Source organism: Melanaphis sacchari, unplaced genomic scaffold (assembly GCF_002803265.2).
Source record: "Melanaphis sacchari strain LSU unplaced genomic scaffold, SCAv2.0 Contig10_pilon_pilon, whole genome shotgun sequence".
NCBI classification, from domain to species: Eukaryota; Metazoa; Arthropoda; class Insecta; order Hemiptera; family Aphididae; genus Melanaphis; species Melanaphis sacchari.
The window spans coordinates 1,019,846-1,046,001 of NW_020270420.1; the positions used below are offsets into that span (position 1 = coordinate 1,019,846).

The 26,156-nt window shown below is 25.0% G+C and overlaps 1 protein-coding gene across 5 annotated transcripts in view; it reads left to right on the forward strand.

Annotated features, from left to right (window-relative positions):
• LOC112603535 (putative phospholipase B-like lamina ancestor) overlaps positions 1 to 26,156 on the forward strand; it is a 29,740-nt gene extending 3,584 nt beyond the window's left edge. Inside the window, exons 2-10 of one of the 5 annotated variants that reach the window (XM_025352146.1) lie at positions 21,533 to 21,753; positions 21,829 to 21,965; positions 22,032 to 22,181; positions 22,266 to 22,512; positions 22,580 to 22,680; positions 23,066 to 23,221; positions 23,299 to 23,542; positions 23,613 to 23,858; positions 25,426 to 26,156. In XM_025352146.1, the coding sequence (XP_025207931.1) occupies positions 21,856 to 21,965; positions 22,032 to 22,181; positions 22,266 to 22,512; positions 22,580 to 22,680; positions 23,066 to 23,221; positions 23,299 to 23,542; positions 23,613 to 23,858; positions 25,426 to 25,974 (1,803 nt within the window). In that variant the 5' untranslated portion in view covers positions 21,533 to 21,753; positions 21,829 to 21,855 and the 3' untranslated portion in view covers positions 25,975 to 26,156. Of the gene's footprint in view, positions 1 to 8,948; positions 9,220 to 21,532; positions 21,966 to 22,031; positions 22,221 to 22,265; positions 22,513 to 22,579; positions 22,681 to 23,065; positions 23,222 to 23,298; positions 23,543 to 23,612; positions 23,859 to 25,425 lie in introns of those variants that run through there. The other 4 variants (XM_025352147.1, XM_025352145.1, XM_025352149.1 and 1 more) reach the window with 4 other exon arrangements.

A 26,156-nucleotide genomic window follows, 5' to 3' on the forward strand; every position in this document is an offset into this window, starting at 1 on the left:
TTTTTTTTCTAAAATATAAATAACATTATAGAATTTTTCGACTTATATTTTACAAGATGGTATAGTTAATAATAACGCTTATAATAAAGTATTAAAATAATTAGTAAACTGATGGAATTGCCGAAATTAATTTTGACACTACGTACAACACAATTGCGATCGTTTTACCTTTTCAGCTACAAAAAACACACATAACATGATGGCGCTAAATAGGTGTTGTTCGTTTAATAATTTTCCTTTGCAGAATTAGGATTGAAAACGAAAATAAATTGTTGATTTTGTTAAAAAATTGTTTCATGTTATGACATTATTACACACAATACACTATTTAAAAATATTAATATATAAAAACACTTATTTACGCTTATAAATCATATAAAAAATTGTTTATTATATTATAATTATAGTTTATAGGATATTGGTCTTCATAAATTTGTGTCTTTAATTTATACATATTAAGAAAATACAAATGTTTAATATGCCATTTATTTATATTTTTAAATAGCTTATTGAAAAATTGTTAAAATTATAACACCTATATTTCATGAAACACAATCCTATTGTATATTTTTCATGTAAAAAAGTAAAACGGGAGCAATCGTCTTGCAACCTATTTTGACACGTGCGATATACGGATTTGATAAAAATACTTCTTCTACTTTTGAATTAATATGAAAATATTAAATTATTCAAATCTTATTTAGAAACGAGATTATAAATATTGGTGTTCGAATAAAAAGCAAAATGTAGTCAAATGGCCGAGACTGGTAACCACATTTATCTATATTGTTTTATATTATAAATTTAATTTGCTTGAAATAAATTATGAAAATATTCCTTTACAATAATTATCTAATATAACTGTTAAATTATGTTGGTAAATTGTATCAAAGTATTTAAACTACATTTCTAGCAAATTTAAATTTAAATAGCTCATTATAATTATACTAACTAGGTACCCTAAAAAACAAACACTATGTAACAATTTGTACATAAACTTACAGATGTGTGTAAATTATAAATTTAAGTAAAACAGATAAAAATATGCATTATTTTAACTATCAAAAAATTATTATTTCCTCTTAAAGTAATCTAGAAGTGCATAATATGGAAAAAAATACGTCATATGTTTAAAATAATATTTTTATGTACAGCACAAGTGAAATCAATATAGGCATGACCTAATAAATTCGCACACAAATACACACAATTGCACTCGTATGATAAATTCAGCATTTTTCGAATAGGGTGGTCTCGTTGTCGGCTGTGGCACTGTGAAGTAACAAGATCGAACAAAAACTGCATGTATACGACCACCCACTTAAAAGATTTAATCAAAATAACACGATAAGTGTAATATCTTCAACATAATTGTTCTATTTTAATGAATTAATTTTTTTAATATATAATGCTGAAACTAACAATATTAATGTATTAATCGTACGTGGTTTGAATCAAATACCAAAACATATTATACATTTAAGGGAAAATATTAAATACACTTTAGTATGCTACACACACACACGTAATAAACATAATTTACCTATTAATACTATTACTTATATTTTATACTATCATAATAACCATTAAAATTTAAAACACAAAATTTGACTATTCTTATTATATGCTCGTAAAACACGCATATTATTATTGTTTTTATTCCTTACACTAAATATTATATGATATTATGAATTTATTATTTAAATATGATGATTGTTGCGCGAAAAATTTAACTTACTCTAAACGATTAATTTTAATATTTGTATGCGTATATATAGCTACATATTATATTCTACATACCTCCATATATTATTTGATACATAATATGTTATATATTCATATCAATTACATACGAAATATTTGGCCGATTTCCAATTCCTATTTTAACATTGGATTATATAAAACATTATTATCATAATGAATAGCGTTTAAAAATCATTTTTAAAATAATATTTAATAATATACATGTAAAAATAATATTTTGTTGACGTATTGTTAATATTCTATACATTTTTCTATACATTTAAGATTCCGACCTTGATTTTACAATGAAGTATGTTCTGTGTATATATACATGATACATAGTTGAAAAATGCATCGATTTAAAACTTTAAAGGGAAACTTATAAAAGCAAATTGGATCTAGTTTATACTTTGTTAAAATTCCCAATGCTTTCAAAATATCAACAATAAAAAAAACAGTATTCGAAAAAATCGATTTTATTTTTTTGGTATAACTAAAAACCGAATAATCATAGATACTTAAATTTTTCACCAAATATTCATGTTAAAATTTCCTTTATATAGAATAATTTTTTGATTTTTTTTTTTTTTTTAATTATTTATAGATATTAGATACTTTCATTTCTTAGATTCTAAGCAAAGTAATAAATATATTGATTATACAATGTGTTTTTTGTGTATAAATACATGATAAGTAGTTGATAAAATATTTCAAATTTAACTTTAAAGGCTGTTTTAGATAGAAAATTAGATCTAGCTTGACCTTGGAGAGATCAATATTAAAAATTCCTAGTATTTTTTTTTCTATTATCGAAAAAAATTAAAAAGAAATAAAAAGAAAACCGTCATTTTTACGCAAAAATCCAATTTTTGCAAAATTAATTTGGATTTTTTGATATAATTCATAAAAGAATAACCGTCAAATTACATGTTGTCATTTGTTATTTATAATGAAATATTCAGTCTTTTTTTTAAACAGTTATAGGTGTAAGAAGTTTATAATTTTCAATTCTTTTTAGTATTTTTTTTTTTATATAAATGTTGATTAAACAATACTTGATAGATAGAAATGCTTAGAAATTTATTACAAAGCTGCTCATAAATTGACAATTTCTCGATAAAATAAAATACCAAAAATCTATTGTTGAATGCTTTTTTTTTTTTCATAAACATTTTATATTAAAATTTTAACAAAATTCATAAAAAAAAGTAAATTAATTTTTAGTAAAACATTTTGTTTTTATAGTTAAAATTTTTTTATATTTTTTTTTCTGTGATTGTTGATAAAACAATATCCACAGAGTCAAAATTCTTTTAAATTTAGTATAATATCTAACATAAATTGTTATCATATCTGTATAAAAATATACAATTAAACAGATATGCAATTATTTTTAAATATATTTTAAGTTAAAATTTTGATGAAATTTATCAAAATCGCGAAAAATTTCTTACTATTTTGTAGTTAGAAATTCATTAATAACTGTTTATATATCTTTGTTTTTAAAATATAATACAAAATTCCTTAGTTATACTTAAACCATATAATCTAATAAATATATAAAGACAATTATTTTTTATAGACATTTTTATTTTTATTTTGGACGAAATTACTTATTTAAATGATAAATAATAATGTTAATTATTTTATTATACTTTAAAAATCTTATTCATGAAAAGTTATAACTTTCAGTATATTATTAATCATGTATTTTACTACACTTACGAAATAAAATCTTTGATTTATTTTAAAATATTGTCAATTTATACAATGAATCTATTTTTACTGTTTTTAGTATTTAAAGAAATATATTAATAAATGTAGAGTTTAATAAATTTATATAATAAAATTGTTTAAGTATGCATTTATATTATTATAATAATTGAATAATAATAATATAATAAATACAATTTTTTCGGAAAAAATTTTATCAACCTACTGAAATACTAAAACTAAAATAAACGAATTTTAATACATAACATATTTTTAAAACTTGATGTTTATAAAAGAAAATAATTTACGGTTTTTATATTATCATAATTATTCAAATTTTGAAAAATTAATAATACAAGTCTTCTAAAAATATTGGTCATTTTTAATTTGAAAAAATAGGTAATAGAAACATTTTATTTTTTTGTAGAACACGAGAATTGACTTCTTAGTTCTTACTACCACATGTATTCTAATGGATTCAATAGTATTTATCTTGAATATTATTGTGAATTGACCATTTAACGATAATAGTTATGTTCAAAATAGGTAAGAACATTAACTATGTTATCTCATTAGTAATGTTAATATTTTAATTTTTTTTTAAAGTTAAGAGTGTTTTTATAAATTTAAAAATTCTTACAACTGACTTAAAAAATAAAATATCTATTCTATAAAACCAACGAGAGACCATAGACAATATTCTTAAAGTTTAATACTCAGTCAATCAACTTTGATATTTAATCTAATAATATACAATTGGGACTGCTGAACGGCCTGAACGCCACTTTGCTATGTTGTCTATGTGTAGACTGTAAGACAGACGCAACATAATATGAGGGTGTAAAGTCTTCTTAAAAGGATGCCAAACCCGTATATCCTGTCTTCGTTTTACAAATATAATACAAAGCAAAACAGAACCAATTATTCGTAGTTAGTTTTAATATTAAAGAATGAATTTATATATTATTTAACTTAAAAGTAAGAATATTATCTAGAACATAAGTTTTTATTTATATTTTAAACTTAAAGTGAGTTTAAATTTTGTAAATTATTATAAATTTGAAATGCTTATAACTCACTTAAAATATCAACAACAACTTATGCAGTTCCCTAGATAATAATATTATTACCTTATTCTATCCTTCAAACCACAGCCTCCATACTTACTTAAAAATAAATATTATAAAAGAAATTGCCAAAATCTTGTACAAGCATTTCTGGTTCAGACTCACGAATCACTCAAATCCGCCAATTTCCATTTTTGGTTCTGACACCATTCCTGGCAACCCTCTCCGCATAGACTAAAAAAAAAAATCTGCAAAAACTTAAACCTTAATTAAAAATTGTTAAATTAAATTATTTAATATATAATAAATTATATAAAAATAAATTTAACTTAATCATTTTATAAAATGTATACATATTCATGTCATTTAATATTCTTTTTTTAACACATGTGTTTGTGCTTATTGTAACACTGATATACATATTATATGTTTTAAAAATAAAGTTTAATAATAGATAAATTAAGTTTAAAATTTAAAGCTAACAAAACATATTAGTTTTGCTGAACGAAGATTTGTTATGTAAAAGGTACGTTTACTAGACAAATAATATGATGATTTGGCATCCCCTTAATATACGTCATCGGATATATAGCAAATGGTAGGTACCTACACACGGCTATACATAGAGTTATGAGGTAAAAATAAAAAAGAAAATAACATTGACAAACATATTATTATCATTATAAATTAAAAGAGCAGCTATAATAATATGTATATTAAATAAACAATTCAAAATTTTCCGCTCAAAAATAATATACTTTACACTATACACAGATCAACGGGTGTGAGGTATTTGTATCTATTGATCGATACCTATAATTTTTTCATAAATCCAATTATTGTTAATTATTATATGCTACCTATGTTACTATCCTTTTGCGATGAGTTTACTACACTACACTTATAATCATATCAAATATCCATATGCCTAGGTATTTCATTGAAAAATCATGGTATCATCTGAAGGAAATCTATATAAAGAAAAAAACATCGTGGAACATAGAGATGCATTAAAAAATAATGTCGTGTTATTCATTTCATGCGCGTAATATGACATTTATGGATAATTAAATGACAAGAAACAATAGTAAAAACACTATAAAAACCATATCCTTATGTTTGTTTTTTACAGAATAATCATATTAATGTGACATTATAAACGTTATCCATTCAACGGGTGCTAAGTTTACGCATACAACTATACTATATACAAAATTTTATAATTATTTATACATTATACATACACCATTACACCCATTGCACACACATAAATTGTATGCGTGGTACATTATTAGTTTAGTGCGTGTCGACCTTCAAATACTAATTTTGTGTTGTAGCCTATAGGTACCTCCTATATTATAGTCCTATTTATTCCATGTATACAGTGGCCATATAGTATATATAAATATCTTGTATATAGATACCTACGCAATAGCTTGATGCGTTTTTCAATCAAAACATAGGTATATATATATATATATATATATACTATAGCCTTGCATTATTCAAAAACAATATAGATACATATAAAATATCTCCATATCTAAAATGAGATTCATCGACTCATTACGCATGTATACAGTTGAAACAAAGAGAGATGGTTCTGCGAGAAATATGATGTACGCATAATTTATAGATTATAGTGCTCTCGGTTGGATATTTTGTTTTGCTCTTATGCGTATTAAGAAATAAATAAAATATATTACCAAGCGCCATTTGATGATATAATAAAAAATATTGAGTGTTTGGCAGTCGATGACTTGGAAAATTTCTGAAAATATTCTTACGTTCGACCTTGATATAAATGATTAATTTTTTGTGATATTCTGAAATTATTGTATAGCTCTTAAAATATGATGAATAATCGATCAGATTGTGGTTAAATTATACCTGTATTATTTTGTGCTTATATTATAATTAACATTTTTATACATTATTCACATTCTTTCTCGAAAATCAACAATACTACAATGTTTAAACAATATTGTGAATCTCACATAGACACAACACTGTCAGTATTATTTGTTCAAATATATTATGATATTGTGTGATTCTATGTTTCTTTTCATTTCGTAAAAAATTTGACCTACTGTCTATATTACATCTCGAGGTTAATCTTGTGTTGAACTTGAATGAATTAAAATTATCTCTTTTGATCAGCTATACTTCCATTATAGAAATATGGTATATAAGTTATAAATGCGTTCTGTGTGCATAAACTTCGCAAATAATGTTAGAAATATTAAAATACCAAGATATATAATAAAATATAATCGTTTAATGTCTCGTTATATCTACCACTTCAAAAAATATTCATAAATTATAGGGTTAAACTACGCAGTGCACACGCTTAGACACTATTTTTGTACGTAATTTATCTTATTTAATGTGTAATAAAATAAACACGCTATATAATATCCATGAACATATTATAATATGTATATATTATAGATACTTATTACTGTTTACCTAAATTTATCGTGATCTAAAGTCTCAGAAAAAAATCTAATATATCTGATCTATATAACCCGAGAAATCTTGCATTTATAACTTAGCTGGATTTAGCATTGCATAATTGAATACTTAGTTTTTAAAATACTAAAAATTGACTGACATTAATAGCGTCTATAAGGTTTCAACACATACACATACACATACATACACAATTTAAAAAAAATAAATAAATACGGAATATTATATTGTATGCATCAATGTCAAAACTCTATACAATTTTCAACATACGTGCATGATACATCACATAGTTAATTAAATATTTAAATCGTTTATATTTTATACTTTATATAAGCACATAATATTTTATAATTAATAGGTATACCAATTAATAGCAGTTATATCGTGTTATTACAATAATTATTATTAATGTCATATAATTTTTTACAACATCTAACATAAAAACATATTATTTTTACTATTTTGAATTTTTATATTTTTTGTAATATATTGATCCCGGAAAAGTACGAAACAAATAATATTACGCATTTATATAGTTAGCTAATGGCTAATATACGTTACACAGTATTAAAATATCAAACAATATTTAAAATATACTTATAAATATTTTCAAATAAATTCCACATACAGTTTATTTGATTTCATCATGAATATATTTTACCTCAATAGGTTCAACATCATACATTTCTTAAGCCTATATTTTAAACATCTAATTAATACAAATTATGCTAAATAATGCCTTGACCTTAAACTTAAACTTATACAAAGGACTAAAGGTATTTAAACTTGATGACCTACATGATTATATATTATATTACATGCCATCTTACTTTTGAGATGTAATATAGCCATAAAATTATAGTATCACGTAACTAAGCTAAATCTACAAAAGTAATTTTATCTCTTAAAATATTTAAATCTGAAGATATTTTTTTACGCTTTAATTTTGTAGATAATACATTAATACGAAATCGTTATTGAAATATAATCAGATAGAAAGTACACGAGAAACTCGATTAACTTATTTACTCATCGTGTACCGGATATATAATTCACTTAGTAATTATATATATTATATATATAGTGTTAATACTAGCAATCAATAATAAGAAACGATTATTTTAATCAAAAAATATTTTAAAATATTAATCATTATATTATCGATGTTCATTTCAATGATATATGAATATGTTTTCCAATAAACTTAGTTACTGATTCCAATACGGTGTCATACGCGAGTTATCGAGTGCATACTACACGCTTTACATCAGCTTCAACTATAGATTTTATTATGCTCGTTATATGTATACTTAATGCCTATACATGGTAATCGTAAACGGGATACATAGCCAATGTAATAAGATTATTTGGAATCAATTACCAATGTTTATGTCACGTTTACGACTCCCACGTAAGTATATATTTATAGTTTAGACTTAAATTTCACATATCCAATTTTTATACAAAAATAAAAATGCAATAACAAACGCAATATTAAGGTGGTAACGTGATGTAAACAAAATTCGGTTACAATAAATAGTATATACATACCATATTATATACTCACCACGTCGTATACTCAAGAGTGTCGTGCAAAAATGTATAATACACCTTATAAATAATAATAATATATGTACCTACAAATAGATAACAGGCACTAACTTCCACGAACAATATTATAATATCTATTTATATCCACAGTTGTACACTGTCCATATCGCATGCAAATATTAAATCTGCCGTTTAGATAATAATTACAATTAAATAACGCATAGGGTACACACACGCGCGCGCACACACATACATACATAATAAATATTTGCATGCATACATACATACATAAATACATACATGCATAATCGTAGTATTACTATCAGTGTCGAAGTTTATTCATCGCGGTAGGCCAATATAAAAGTCCAATGCCGAACCAATTCTCAGTCAGTATTGCGACGGTTAACGCGAAACACGACTACCGCACGATCGAACGCCCGCCCGCCCATCACACACGTGCTAAATATTTTACTATTTTTATTTATTTATTAATTTATTTATTTTTTTTACTTTCGTTTTTTTTTACTCACGTCCAAGTCGCGGGCCATTGCTCACGATTTACGAAATCTCAGATAATTTATATGCATGGTTTACTTCAAACCGAATTCATACAAAAAAACATCCTATAGAGTTATGTACAGAGCCCTCTACTTTTTATTCTGTCGAGATTCCGGTAAGTCGTTTATAATTAACAGCGATAACACTGACTGTGTTATAAATTATAATATAAAAATAAATTATTATAATAGATATATGTACTGTATAGTGTATATTCTGTATAACCAACCTATATATTATATACGTATTATTGTACTCTCCTCTAATTGACTTCTGTCTACACTTTAAAATTTTCAAAACTTATCATTGAAATAACTAACGGAAATAATAAAATATGCAACAGCTCTATAAATTGGTTATTACAGGTTTTTAAAAATATTAAAATAAACATATTTATTTTTTTTTTTTTTTTAAGAATAAGCAAACCTAAAATTTCTATAATAATAATTCTGGTTTTTATTACAATAATGATTTTGTAAACATTTATTGAATTTGAAGATAATTATAAGAAAAAAATTATTGTTAATTAAATGTTCTGAAATTTTTTAGTTTTTTACTGTGCTTAATATAAATATATAGTTGCAGAAATCCGTTAAAACGATACCTATAGGTATGTTAATATTTATAATACTTGACTATATATTAGGTACACGCCCATACCACAGTGCACAAAATTTAAAAACATTCGTGGCTTTTAATTTTATTTTTGACATATGTTGTAATTTAAAATGCCTGTAAGATGTATAGTTTATTTATTATATTGTACAAAGTTATTGAAATATCCAGTGAAATATTCTAATAAAAAAATGTAAGAAAAATGTTTTATTTCACTTTAACTACATAAATGAGTAAAGTTTGGTACAATATATATTTATCATGATATTTTCAATCGCATTACGTATTTACAATATATTATTATATTTCATACCATATTAATAGTGATACGTGAAATATATTCAAAAGGAATATAAATAAAATGTTAAGTATGTAAATTTAATTGTAAAAAATTTCTCTAATAACATACATTTGCACTTAACATTAAAAATTAAAAATTTTTGGTATACATAGGTATATACATAATATTATGTACAGGCTAAATCGCAAATACACATATTATATATTATGTATACAAATATAAATATTGTACTTGCTGTCCCCATAGACAAAATCAATGAAAATAAATTAACATAAAAAAAGTCTCGACTATTACTATTATCTAACTATTATCGTATATGTACATATACCCACATAAGTATAGTTATGATAAAATAAAATATAATTACTTTATTGTATTGCACACGGATATAACCTATACTTCAGCGATCTATAGAATTATTCTTTCGACTGTTGTGTCCGTTGTGGTGAACCTTAGTCCTGCCTATGAGCCATCTAATATCATTATATATCATGAGACGTGTCGTGTTAAAACGTCAGAACGGTGTTAAAAATACACAACACAATAAAATCACCGCATTCAATCTTCATAAGCGATTTAAAACAAAACCATACCTAATGCAAATTATTATTGTTATTGTTGTTCTTATTGACACACGCTCTCTTGTTTCCAGCTGGGCATAATATATATATAAATATATATATATATAATAGGTACTTCTTTCATATGTTTATTGTATGTAATAAACTGTAAAAAATATTATTTATGTATTGTATGTTTTATTATAATATTACGTATATTGTTATTACAACAAAGAAGAGTACGTAGTGTTTTTCGAAGAAAAAAGAGATGAAATTTGACTATATTTAATAAAACAAATACATATTATTGTAACGTTTTGAAGTTTCAAAATAAGTCCAAATGTGAAAACAACCAAAGATTTTATATTATTTTTTTGGAAGAAGAAAGTATCTAGTCTTATTTGGAAAAAAATAAAATCACACAAAAATATTCTTACTTGCCATAATATATACAACCATTTTATATATTATTAAATAACAAAAGTTAAATTAAAGAAAAGAAAATAGAAACTTTTAACATTTTTAATTCATAAAATTATGATAAATAGTTAAATATAATACCAATTAGAAAATTGAAGTTTGGTTTTTTTTCTTCTATAGTCTAAACTCTAAACTCTATACTATTACTTATTCAATATAGAAAGTATGTTACAATTTTGTGAATATAGGATAAGAGTTATGACTAATGATATTACGGTAATAACCGTAAGCCCAAACGGACTATCTATAAACGAATATGCTATAAAATACATTATATAATCACAATAAATGGTCTCATCTCTAAGAAAAAAATAATAATAATAAACCAGATTCTTTGAAATGTAACAATCTGTATAATAATAATTCAAATAATATGCGTGGGGAAGAGAACAGTATATTAATTATAATTATTCCGTTTAATTATCGGGTCATTTGAATTTAAAATCGGTATCTCTTTTAAATGGAACAATACATTTTACTGAGACAAATATTGTTTAGAATACTTTTGGGACATTGTTAATGCGCATGATACTTATGAGTTTTATAAAACAAGAATTGTATTTAATAATTAATAAACGTTAGGCATAAATGTATTTAAAATTGAATACTATTATAGAAAACAAAATTATCACAATAATAACAAAATATTTATATTAAGTATACTCTTTAACTGCTATAAGTAATATTATACTTATATTATTATAACCCACAAATATTTTATGACTTAATAAGAGTGTTAAATATTTTCTGACGTAATATGAATGTTTAATATTTTATTCATCTTGTACCTACAACGTACCTATAATAAAAATTGTAAAAACTGAAATAACCAATTATGTATAGAGTGATTATTTAAGTTAATAATTGCAGACTTTTGAAATTTGAATAATAAGATGAAAGTAACATAAAGTAAAGTATGCCATACGTTCAAGCATATATATATATAATATTTGTCAACAATAAAATCTAAATAATGGTCTCGTGTGATTTTTTACAACTAAAGCAATGCTTACAATTAACGAAATTCTAAACATAAAATATACATAATACATAATATTATGTATTTTTATTAGGTATATAAGTTAATAGGCAATAAATACGGTATCATTATTTCCATGACAAATGTGAAAAAGTTAAGTGTATAATTTTATTATTAAAAACAAATAATAACTAATAATATACTATATAATACACTATAAATTATATTATGCAGAATAATTTGTTATTTTTTACGTTTATATATTTTTTTATATTTAATCATTTCTAGATTTTGGATTGCATGGTATATATTACAACAATACCATACGCGCACACACACACATACATTTATAAAAAATATTTAAATACATATAAATGAGGTTGCACAGTAACTATTTTACCGTAATTATTTACGTTTATATTGTATTCAAAAAGTGTGGCAACAGGAACTGTTATAAAAAAAAAAAAATAATTAAAACGCATCACACTTAACAAAAAACCCGGAAAATCCTAATGCGTGAATGCAAATGCATTGATAATTAGGAAAAAAATACCACGTACAATATACAAAGTAATTTATTATTTATTGTTTTAACAATAAATACATCATAAGTTAAGATAATTAAGTTATACTAATTACTAGGTACTTATAACTGATGACTAATTAACTATTTATTCGAAATTCAATGTATCAAAATTCGCAGAAAAATATATGTTGAATCAAAATAGTAATAAATTTAAAATGATAACGATAAAAAATAATAAAAATATGAATATTTCAAAAATATTTTGTAATAAGTAAATTAAATATTTATTTGAAAAGTAATAATACTTTTCAAGATACAAATTTTTACAGTTATAAGAATCAACCCAGTAAAGCATATTACTGTACTTGGCACATTTTATTATACACCATTTCTAAAGCCATTATGTCTGTACGATTATAAGAATAGACGACAGGTAGTTAAATATTAGTCATTATTATAATTCATTTCAATTTGTAATTTTCTAGATTCTAATAAAGTCTATTGTTTAGACTCTAAGAATTTCGTTTTTTTTTTTTTTTTGTTATATATTACTGTTTAAGCCCGATTATCATTATGTAATTATAACTAAAAGATAGTACGTGAGATCTTTCTCGGTACACATCGGCTAAAAATTTTAAAATTATAAACTGCAGTAATTGAAGTTTAATTGACAAAAATAAAAATAAAAATTTAAGTAATTATAAACACGCTAGCTACATCGAGTATGTGTAAAATAATATCAATTTTAAAACGCGCTATTCTGCATTTCTAGAAAAATCTACAGTATAGTGAAAAGTTTATGACCTTTATAATTTCACAAGTCAACTCGTTTATCTGCGATTATTTCGACGTCATAAATATCTTAAAAACTATAGAATTGCCAACAACTGTTTTCAATACGTATGTATAATGAATGTTATTCAAATAAATAAGTAATTAATTAAAATCTAAATAATGTTAATTAAACAAATTGAAATTATTTATATTTATAAAGTTATCACTTAATAAAATACGTTAATGAACATAATATATGTATCATTATACATTAAAAATCCAATGAATTACTGTTATTATTCTAATAACCTCAAAAGTTATGTAGATCGTCTATTTAAATCGCAAAGGTTAGTGCCATATTTTTTTTTTATTTTTTTTTTTTTTTTTTGTGATTAAAATGAAAAAAAACACATCGTGTGATAAAATGTTACACCAACTTTTTAACTTTATCCTTTATTAATTTTACAATACGTAATATAAGAAAGTTGTCGAAACTCCAATTTATGATATCATCACCAAAGAATTCAAATACGATATTTATTTTAAAACATTTTTATGATAGTTAAATTGTTAATATACGTATATAATATATTTTAAATATTATTGATTATTATATTTTATACAACGTAACATTTTTAATATAAGAGACAGTTGTAAAACAGTTCTTGTTAATTTTTGTTTTTTAAAATAGGTAGAGCCAAAATTATAAAAATACCTTACACTTACTCATCGCCTTTGTTTACCATGGCACTTGAAAAGTTTTATCTAAATAATTATTTGAATAAACTGCAATATTAGTGTAAGTACAGGATATTAGATAAGTCGATAAGGTTTTCTAGAAAAAAAACAATTTCATGTTCAATTTAACTTCAGTTATAAAGTGTTGCTATTGGGTGGCTTCTTTTTTCACGCGTCGCATGTCAAATTAATGTATATCCGCATACATGCTTATTGTAAATTTAAATTACAGATTGTATGTTTTAAAATAAAGTTAAAAAAAAAAAAAAAAAAAATGTCCAATTTATATGAAATAAAATTAAGTATAAATGTGTGTGTATATATATAAATAGATAGATAGATAGATAAGAAACTAAAAACATCTTATAAGAAAAATTTAGTGTCACAATACTATTAAAATAAATATCACATAATATTATGTAAAAAAAACTATATTTAAAAAAAAAATACAAAATTCAGATTGTCTGAAAAGTTACGAAACAAGTTATGTCTTAACAATAATATAACCACCCTATATAATTCTTTGTACAATTAAATTCCTACATTAATAATGATTAGTGACCAATTATAAATGAACACATACACCATACATCTGGCATATGGTATATTCGTCCTGCAGGATGATTTAAATAATTAACAGCAAGTATGACAGTGTTCTCCGAAGATTTTTTTTTTTTGTTTCAAAATGACTGCATATTATAATATATTTATACAAAATATTTTATTACTAGGTACTATTATGTGTATATTCAAAACAATGTTTTTGAAATAATTTTTTTTTATTATAATTTTTAAGTTTTTTACTTTTTGATTAAAAACTATATTTTTAGTAAAATATTCCAAAAGAGAAATTTATTGGAGTACTTCAATATATAAGAATTTAATTTTAAACGAGTACCTAATAGGTACATATAAACATTTTTAAAATGTTGATAAGTTAAGTGGTAAACCAACATTTTACAGCCAAGAGTACCACTACTCTTTTCATCTAAACCTTAAATTTAAATACTTATAAGTTATAGCTAACTACAGTCGTTTGAAATTCGATTTTTATTAAATTATACTCAAAAATTAAATTATCCTATAATAAGCATTGTGATTTGAAATATGTAATAAAAAAATTAACGTGAAAATTTAACAATGATGACAGTATAACAAATTGCAAAAAAAAAAATGTTCAAATGATGTAAAAAAAAAGTTTAAATGTTTTAAACCAATGATTGTAGACATTTAAATAGATCATATTGTACAACAGTTATAAACTAATACTCTACACATAAATATAGCTATAGCCTATTAGTACTTTAACTTATATAATATAGTCATTAGGTATATTATGTATAATCGATTTATGATATAATTATAATTTTTAGACAATCAAACCACAAGATTTGATTTTAATGCGTAATACGGACATAGTTACACATAAATATTCCAATTACTCAAATTCAATACGTATAGCCATATAAGTTTTTGATAATTTATGTAACAATATACAGGAACCCACTTCAACTGAAAAATGTTTATAGAGAATCCATTTTTTACAGAAAATTTTACGTTTCTTAGTATATTATGTTTCACGTGCGTTTAATGTTGATAACGAAAAATGCTATTGATATAATTTTTAAATAATTCACTAGTAAAAATTTTTAATCGTGATTGTAATCAATGTAATCAATGCACTGTTATTATAGGGATGACCCGTACATCTACATTGTACATATTAATCAAATAGGACGTTGAATCGGAAACCCTTTTTTGACTATAAGACATGCGAAGCCAATTAAAGAAATATTTACCACTCAAACACTATAATATACTTTGTGAATGATACGTACAATATTCTATATTTAGTGAAAATTGCATGTACAAATGTTGTAATCATTGGCGTTAATCTAGAGAGAGTCGTGCCCTGTGTGTTAATGTATTTGCACTTATAATGTCTACACGTAAGTGTATAAATAAGGTTTATGTAGTCATGCAGATATATTTATATAAACGGCTATGCAGTTAAAACTTTCAAATAATTATCCATAGGTAATTTATGAAAAAAATAAACTACAAAATAATTTTAATATCTTACTTATATTATAATTATTGAACTAATTGGTCATTTATCGGGATGTGCGATTATATAAATAAACTTTATACTGTAATTGAATCGATACATAAAATATAACCTTATAAGCCTTACACATAGAATCCTTATATTAGAAAAGGAATATAATTATAAATAAAAACATAAAAATAACACATAAAATCAACAATAAAAATCTGATGTTTAGCACACAATAATAAAAAGACAATCTGTTGTCCTTGGAACTCTCGGAACAAACTTGCAATATATTTGCAAGCGTGTCTCCCCTGTGGGCTACAATAATAATCTTAACTAACTCACTTGGAATTGTAGCAATTTTTCTACGCATAAACACCTTATTGCATAACTTCTAACGATTGCTATACAATTTTTAATATTTGACATTGAGTATTGATCGACGGAGCAGTAGTATATTAATATTTTTGAATCAGTTATAATTTATATTATAATATCTTAATTTATTGTATATTTATACACATATAATATGTTGAGATTATAGTAATTTCTACATAATATTTTATGATATAATAAATACATTAAACCTTACACGATATTATATGTCATTTAAAAATTGAGTTTTCTAGCATTTGATTCACCAATTTATTTCGTATTTGTACCATGTGTTTTGAAAAGAAATTTTAACTCTCTCGCTTTTTGTTTCTTAAAGAAAAAAAAAATTAAGAGCAACTGGTTACTTAATATTATTAAAATAAAGAATCTCTTCAGTTTTGGAATTAAATTTTTTTTGTTGATTGGCCTTTGAATAATTGAAGATTAAGAATATAAAATTAACTAATCGTAACTAAAATGTAATCTATATTACATTGGAATAATATAAAATTAAACCGTTATTAATTAACTATACATATTATATTATATGTATATATTTTTTCATTATACAAAAATATGGAAATAAGGAAATAAATTGGTACTCATGGAAGTATATTAAAACATATTATATATTATATATACATAGAATGACGTAACCTTGTACGTATTTTGTATAGTTATTATTTATTTTAATCTATATCTATAATATATTATGTTAGCAAACTAATGAATCGAAATCTTATATTTTAGTTAAGTCAATTTTACTCGATAAAAATTGCATCATACTAGTTAAAAAAATAAAAATGTATTCACTATTTTATATAGCCGGCTTCAAATCTTTAATAATAATGAATCATAATATACCTACTTTTATGAGTGTATTATTCATAGTTACAAATAAAGTAGCAATTCTCTAATATTATATATAGACTTAACACAATATATAAATATATAATCGAAACTCGTTATCTATAAAAGTATAACATAAATCAGTTTTTGAAATTTAAAAACAGTTGTATTCATTTTTAAAAGTATAATAAACTGGTACTAATGTAAACATACATATTTGAATTAATATATTTGCACAATGAAATATTCCCAATCACAAAATACATACCAATATATAAATTAATTTAATAATTCCAATCAAAATTCGTGTTACAAAAATAGTTATAACTGTTTTACTGGATCAAGGTATAATACTTGACTACTTATATAAATCTGTTATTTATATATTCTACATACTCTGCAAGAGTATTTATGACATATGTATAATCTACATACTTAATGCATCGTATCTAAACAACCATAAGCAAAATAATATTTTAGGAGTCATAAAATATGTAATATCCGTTCAAACAATTGAATATATATTAATATATATACTAAACGAAAATGTTAACGGTTTTTCACGGTCTGTGCAACATAACACATATAATTATCATTTATCATACGAATTTAAAACGACACGTTTACATTGGCATTTGACTTGTTTAAACAAAAAGGGTTAGAACATATTTTTGTACGTATACACAAATATGTTATTGTTACTTATTGTATTCATTTAAGAATTGTGTACAACTTAAATTAACTATGTATCTATTTAGACTTTATATAGCATACATGTATTTTATTATTTATTAAAGCAATAGTTAAACAACAAGTTATTTAACATTTTGAAATCAATAGGTATTTATTTTTGCATAAATATAAACTAAATCATTTTATTTTTTTGCTTAACTGCAATCTTAATAATAATATAGTATTAAGAACTAAGATAATAATGACACGCGCTGAGCTATCATATACATACATAATGTATAACTATAATCTTGCGAATATATCAAATTACATTTATAATTATTTCAATATAGATTAATTAGATGGATTTTTAAATTAGTAATATCATAAGAAAATAACGTAACAATATTATAGAATATTAATGTTTTATAGATAATAGGTTAGTAGGTTATTATTTAATACTTACACATCTATACTAATTATACTTATATAATAATATGTGCATTTCGGTTTAAAACAGTTATAAATTTCTTATATTTTGATAACTATTATAAGTATAAGGTTAAATATTGAATAATAATATAAATCAATTTTAAATAAATTAATAACCATATATACTAAATAATTAATTAAAATTTAAAAGTAGTTATCTAAAGTGATATTTGCTTCATTATTAAGTTTTTTACGGTATAACAATAATATTTCCCAAAATATAATTATTAAAGCAGCAGAATTTCTAAAAATTTTAATTGATTAAAAAAAATCTTTGATATATATTATTTTAATTTATAATATAAAGGGTTAGTGGTGTATGATAAATAAATTTGCATTTCATGAATTATTAAAATTAAATAGTAACGGGTTATATAAATTATTCTATTATACAACTCAATGCACGTTATTGAATGATGAATTAATAGTCTATTTATTGTAAAAATTGAATGATTGAAATTAAAATATAAAATATTTTATACGTTTTTTACGTTATAGCCTATCCAGTTCACTCATTTATATTATAATACAATGTTACCGATATTGTTAAAATGAACATTAGAAACACTTAGTTTTTTTTAACCTTCAGGTACTTTGTTTAGACAAACAAATCGTAATAAGAAAGAACCTAATCTAACTAGAAGAGTTAATATCAGCTAGTTGTCGTTAGATTATTTTGTGCACGTGACTAGTATTTTTTAATTATTTTGCGAAGGATTATCGCTCGAAGTCGCGACATTTCTAATGAAAATTGTATCTTTAAAAATATACTTACTATAATTATGATAAGTTTTAAGTGGTACACAAATGAGAAATTCAAACTAAATATGAATAACCTAAGGTATTTTAAAGTAATTTACTAAAAATAAAATATAAGTAATATTACATACATAATATTATTATTATATTTCAAAAAGTGAGTTGATAATTTTCTATCAAAGGTACCAAATGACATTTAATTCTAATTTTTAAGTTTTCTCTCCTCGATAAAATTCAGTTTGTAAAAAAAGTACAGAGTGGTTTGTACCTTTTTATTATAAAACTCCAGTAGTATATTGTATATATTGTATATATTATATATTAAATTCGTATTTCCTAAATTAAAATTGAATATTAAATTAAAATAATAACTAATATAATAAATATTATAACTTAAAACCCTACCTAATCTGCAAATTTTATGATTACAATAATCCATTTTTTGTCTAGTTATTTTTAAAATTATAATGAATTTACTTATCATAAAATTTAAAGGTAAGATGATTATCCAAGGCATCTCAAAGACTTAAATTGATATTTTAATTATGAAGCAAGCTAAAATCATTTTAAAACAGTACATATTTTTATAAATTTTAAAATAATTATAATTTGCCTTAAAATTAAAATTTCAATAAAAGTCTTCGGGATGCCTTGATAATAATTTTACCTTTAAATTTTATGATAATTCAAATTACTCTAATTTTAAAAATAATAGAGTAAAATCGATTATTGTTAATACGGAACGTAAAGTTACATTTATATGTTGTAAGTTTATAAGAAGAAGACAACACATGCTCGGGTATGGCGTCCTCTTAATAACTATACTATTAATTTATTGAAGATAAAATATTAAGACTTATATTTTATTATTTTCTACTTCAAAACGTGAATAGATAATTTTTTCCGTCTATATAATTAATATAAAATATTATAAAATGGGAGATCAGACTGTACATTATATATTACTAATAATTATTATGTTCACATTTTATTTTAATACATATAATATATAATTACATCAGTAAAAATAAACTTTAACTTGAAATTTTCTGTCAATCTTATTTATTGCAAAAAATTCGAAATTTTATATCAATACAGTGCTAAAAAATAAGACGTAGATATTATATTTTCCAAAATACAAATAAAAGTAATAATAATATATATAAAACTAAAACATATCGACCTCGTTAAGGTCATAGACACCACTTAGAACGAGAAACTCATCAAGGTCCTCTAGTTTGTTACCCGCGTATGTATATTCCGTTTTAATGTATGTGAAAAATTTCCTGTAGATATATTTATATATATGTAGGTGACTTATTATTTATCTTAAATATATACAAAATTTCATAAAAATTTACTGTATTTACCGTACTACCGTTAATGATGAATATAAGATGCGTTAAATTGGTAGATATATGCATACATAAAAATATTAAAAAATAAAATATTATTATCATTGTTATACTATAATATGTTATAATTCGTGATATTCGTGAGTTATAAAGCAATTTATAATACATTATTCAAAGTTTAAAACTTTGGTTGGCCATTAAATAGGCTTATACTATCGTTTTCGATGTTTTTGTGTAATAATAAGAACATTTGTAATGTATAAACTATAATTGCAAATTTTAACAAAATCTTTTTTGTCAGTCTTTATTAATATATTAGAACTCCTATTAGCTTACAATTTTTATTAAGAACACATTAATGGAGTTGAATAGCAACTTAATATACTCATTACCCGGTATAATAAATGCCAGTTCAATATACTAGTTGCGCACTAAATACTTAAATACCCATCCAGGCCAACTATATAACGTCCTAATATTATTAAACTAATTTAAATATATTTGATTTAACACATTACTATTGTTGCATAGTAGCACAACAAGGTTCTTGTATGTTAAAATATAATATGTACTTTGAAAAATACTATATATAATATGTTCTAGTATTATAAATATATTTATTATAATAAATATGTCTATTGTCTAGTTAAGCAATTGTAAAACTATTATATTGGATAAAAAAAAATAAAAAATAAATAATTAGTTTCTTAAAACTGCTACTGATTAAAATTATACTCGATACTGAAAAATGTAAATTTGTATTTTTTGAACTATGAATCATTTATTGTTTATTTATTTTTAGTTAAAATGTACTTAATCATTTTTACAATTGTTTTGTACATATCCAACTATTGTAACAAAGCGTTAATATGACAACTTATTTTAATTTTATTTTTTAAGGAGTCATCCAAATATCTTACCAAAGACGGCTAATTCTAGTGATCTAAGCGTATAACAGTTGCCGGTCCGATCGTCGTTTCCTATTTCGATGGGTTGAGACGAATACTAACGAGTTTCCAGAGCCTGAAAACCTATCTATAATAGTTGGTTCAAAGGCCGAAGGAGACATATTGGAGAATTTTTGAAGAAAGAAAATTGATTTATAATTGTCAAATCGCAAGGTTTGAACTTAAGCCAAATTTAAAAAAAAAAATAAAATCTGGCAACCAATTATAATATTATTATCCGAAGAATAGACTTTTTTTTCTACCATAGATACAAAAATGTTGAAAGTAGTAGGAGCATCATGGGCTCAGACACAATTATCGTGGTGTTTGATTATTGCAATCACTTTGTTGGGTTTGCTAGCATTTTATTTCGGAGGAACGATCAGGTAAAATTTTAATGTTTATCAACTGTTTCATAACTATCTGACTATTATTACGTGTATGTTATTCAGAAATGAGTACGATGGTAAATATGCCGCAACAGCGTTTTGGAGCAAAGAATTTGGAATGAGAATTGATTTCTGTGGCCAAAATAACGACCCGCTTAAAGTAAGAAAAGGAGTGGCAAGAGCTTATTATAGACCAGATTTATCTGAAAACGGGTAACAACAAATTTCACGTCCATAATTATCAATAACTCGGTAATACATATTATATATGTGTGTATTTTATATAATTAAATTTAGATGGGCAGTTTTAGAAATTGAAACTCAGGCGGAATACCCAGATTACGTACAAGCTAAGGCTGCTGGATATTTGGAAGGAAGTTTGACGTGGCGAATGATTTATTGGCACTGGAAAAACACAGTGGAAAACACGTGTATCGGGAGAAAGGCATTCTGTGATCGACTTAGAAAATATTTAGAAGAAAATGCTGACGAAATCAAACAAACGGCAAAACGGCGAGGCGAATTAGACCCGTTTTGGCACCAAGTAATAAAAAAATATATTCAAAACTGTTTCGAAAAAAATAAATATTTTAAACCCGATTTACGCTTAGGTGAATATGTTTTACACGCAACTAAAAGCATTGGAGGATGGTTGGAGATTTGGCGTAAAAAGAAGCAGACAAGATATTGACATACCATCTGTAGACTTTTTGTAAGTTTATTATATTTGTATCATTAAATACTAAGATATTTTCATCCGTAATATCACAACTCATATTTATTATTTGCATACCAGTACGACTTGACATGCATTTTATTAAACAGTTCATACATAAGCAATAATAAAATAAAATTTTAATGATTTAGATTGTTATTAATTATTATTGATATATTATCATATCAATTCAGCTATAATGTCATTTTTAGCTTTATTAGTTGAAATTATTCAACATATCTAACATACCAATTTAATAGATCACAATGAGTTACAGTTCGGCATATTAATATCAAATAAATTATTGTCAAATGTAATATTGTATTCAAAAAATTAATATAAAGTGTAATTGAACATAAAAAATACAACTGATTGTTCTTAGATGGATGAACATAATGCCTGATTTAAAAAACTTCGAACAAAAATTTAACGCATCAAAAGATTTTAATCCAAATAAACCATCGATATCTTCTACATTGGTAAAAATTATCGACAATGACCCAATTGACTTTGTATTAGCTCAATCAGCTTCTGGATAGTAAGTACACATTAATACATTTCGATCGTTTCGTAGGTTATTATTGAAAAAAAAAATTATAACTTTAATATTTATAGTTATGAGTCAATGTTGCGCATACAGAAACGCTACAACTTTGGTTTCCATGAAACGGAAAGCGACGACAGTGCACTCGTTAATGGAAAAATAATCGAGTTCACGTCATATCCTGGATCAGTTTATTCTCAAGACGACTTTTATAAGGTCACCAAGAAAGGTTCTAAGATTGAGACTACTGTTGTAGGGACAGAATTACAAAATAACAACAGACAACTCTGGGAAAAGATTATGAAAAAAGACCAAGTAATTAAACATTCACAGTGGTTATGAACACAGTATTAAGTTTTTGAATATAAAATTATGTAATAAATAGGTCCTGTTGGGTGCTAGAGTCATGGCAGCCAATCGTTTAGCGAGTAACAGTAAGAAATGGTACGAGGTGTTTTCGAGAAACAATAGTGGCACTGGAAACAAGCAATGGTTGATCATCAGCACAAACAGCACATCAATTGCATTTGGAGTTGTCGAACAAATGCCCGGCATTGTTAGTTACGAAGAACTATCCAAAAAACTTTTGTCCACCGGCTATTGGATCAGCAATAATATTCCAAGTCTCAAGGTCAGTTGCTTAAAAATCACCCTCACGTAATTAGGTCGTACACTTTGGACTATGGTGAATATCTTTTCTAGGTTTCACGCTAGCGCGATCGGTCTAAAATGTACGCTATCCCTTCGGTACATACTTTCAAAGAAGATTTGGCACGAGTGCGCGCACATTTAGATATCAAGACAAATGTGCACTACCTAGAGCCATAAAAAATCCCAAATATTACATCTGCAGGTTAAACATTTCGTAATAGTTATTACGACACCACATATGCAAATAATATATAGCCATATACCTAGATATAATTTATACACTTAGGTTTTATATAACGGCTAATTTTCGCTTTCTAAAGATCATTTAAACGTAACCATAGACAAGCATCATTAAACAATTGATTGAAAAATATTTTATTTTTCTTACAAAAATACATATAATTGATACACAGTGTAAATGCATCTTAATTAATGTAAGACACTCATTATTTCAAAAATTATTAACGGTTTTAAAAATATATTTTTTTTTTTTTTTTAATTATTTTAAGTCGTAAAAAACAATTTTTTTTCTTTTAGTGAAAACATTCAATATTAATTCCTCATTTCGAAGAATTATAGATTTTGGAGTATATCTTTTCATACAAACAAATCAAATTTTGGACAAGTAGTTCGTAAGTTATCAATATTTAACTTTAAATGGAGTGTGGATGATTCAGAGGTACCCCGCAAAATGTTGGTGCTCTAGTCCGTTCATACAAAGTTTAGACTCTAAACTTCAAATATACAATATTACTGTAACATTTATTCGCAATGAGATTTTTATAGATAAAAATAGACTGAGTAAAATTATACTTCGGAAATGAAATTTAAAATATATATAATTGTTTTTCAAAAGGATGAAAACTTAAAAATAACAATGATAAAAATTATAGTTTTTTGTTAACGACTTACAAATATGTAAAATAAATTATTTCAAAAAATAAACTACTTTTTTGAAATAATGAGTATCACATTATACGGATCACTTCATTTACACGACTGTACATAATACGATTTGAATATCTTTAAGAACTACTGACTAATTTGAAAAATGTACCCTGTCATTATGTTTCTTGTTGTCGTCATTTCACTATCTTTATTAAATATTTTCCATCGAAACGTCGGTTAAAAAGTTTCAAGACGCCAAACGTTTATTGATACTTGTACCGCGCAATACTACATTTTCGATGTTGCTTAGCTCGTATCGAAAAACACTAATACGAGACCTCTGCACGCCTATCACACTTAATATGGTATAGGTATACTCGCAAGTGGCGCACATTAGAGGGTTTCTATAGGATAGCGAATGTTACCTCTGAATTTTTTTGTGAAAAAACAAATTAAATATGATTTATAGTTTTAAATTTAACACATTAAAATTATTATAGTTATAATATAATCATTAGTAAGGCTTGGTTAGAAGACGTTAGTTAATGGGGTGTGGAACATGCTACTCCTATCTATTTTCGAGTGTGCTTCACTGTGTATGCTTTGCGCGTAAAACATTTTTATTAAAAAAAAAAAATCTTTCCTCTTGCGGTTTACAGGAAACGGTGTATATGTCGGGCGCTGACGGACGGGACGCCGATCAACCGGTGGCGAACATACTGCGCGACGGTCAGCGGAACGTCACCGACATGGGAACGCTGGTGGACCTGATGAGGGGTACCGAGATGTCGCTAATCGGCCGGACTGACCTGCTGGGCGTCAAGACCAACGCCGTGTTCCGGCTGTTCGCCAACCAGTCGTTCGTGGAACAGCTGATCGCGGCCAACCGGCTCCGGTCGGCCGACGCCGCAGCGCCACTAAAGGCGGACGACCGGACGACGATCGTCACGACGAACCAGCTACCGCCGTCCGCTGTGTCCGCCGACAAGTCCAACACGGACAAGTACTTCACCGGAATTGTGGACCTGAAGGTCACGTCGGCGTACATGAGCGGTTACTTCGCGGCTTCCGGGCCCCCGTTCACCGAGGACCACGCCAAGGTCGAACCGTTCCGGTGGTCCGAGAGCCCGATCCGGCACTTGCCGCACTACGGGCACCCGGACGTCTGGGACTTTGAAGTGGAGGGCATCGGTTGGGTTTGGACCTGAAGACCGAGCGGAGATTCAGCGATACGCGACGCATGATGATATTTTGTATACAATAATAATATTACATTAGATCAATGGGTGTGTGTGTGTGTGTGCACTACGATATTTTATACTGTGTGTACGATGTAAACGGAACATCGGACACGACCTTTAAGATGAATATATTATTATTATTATTTTTA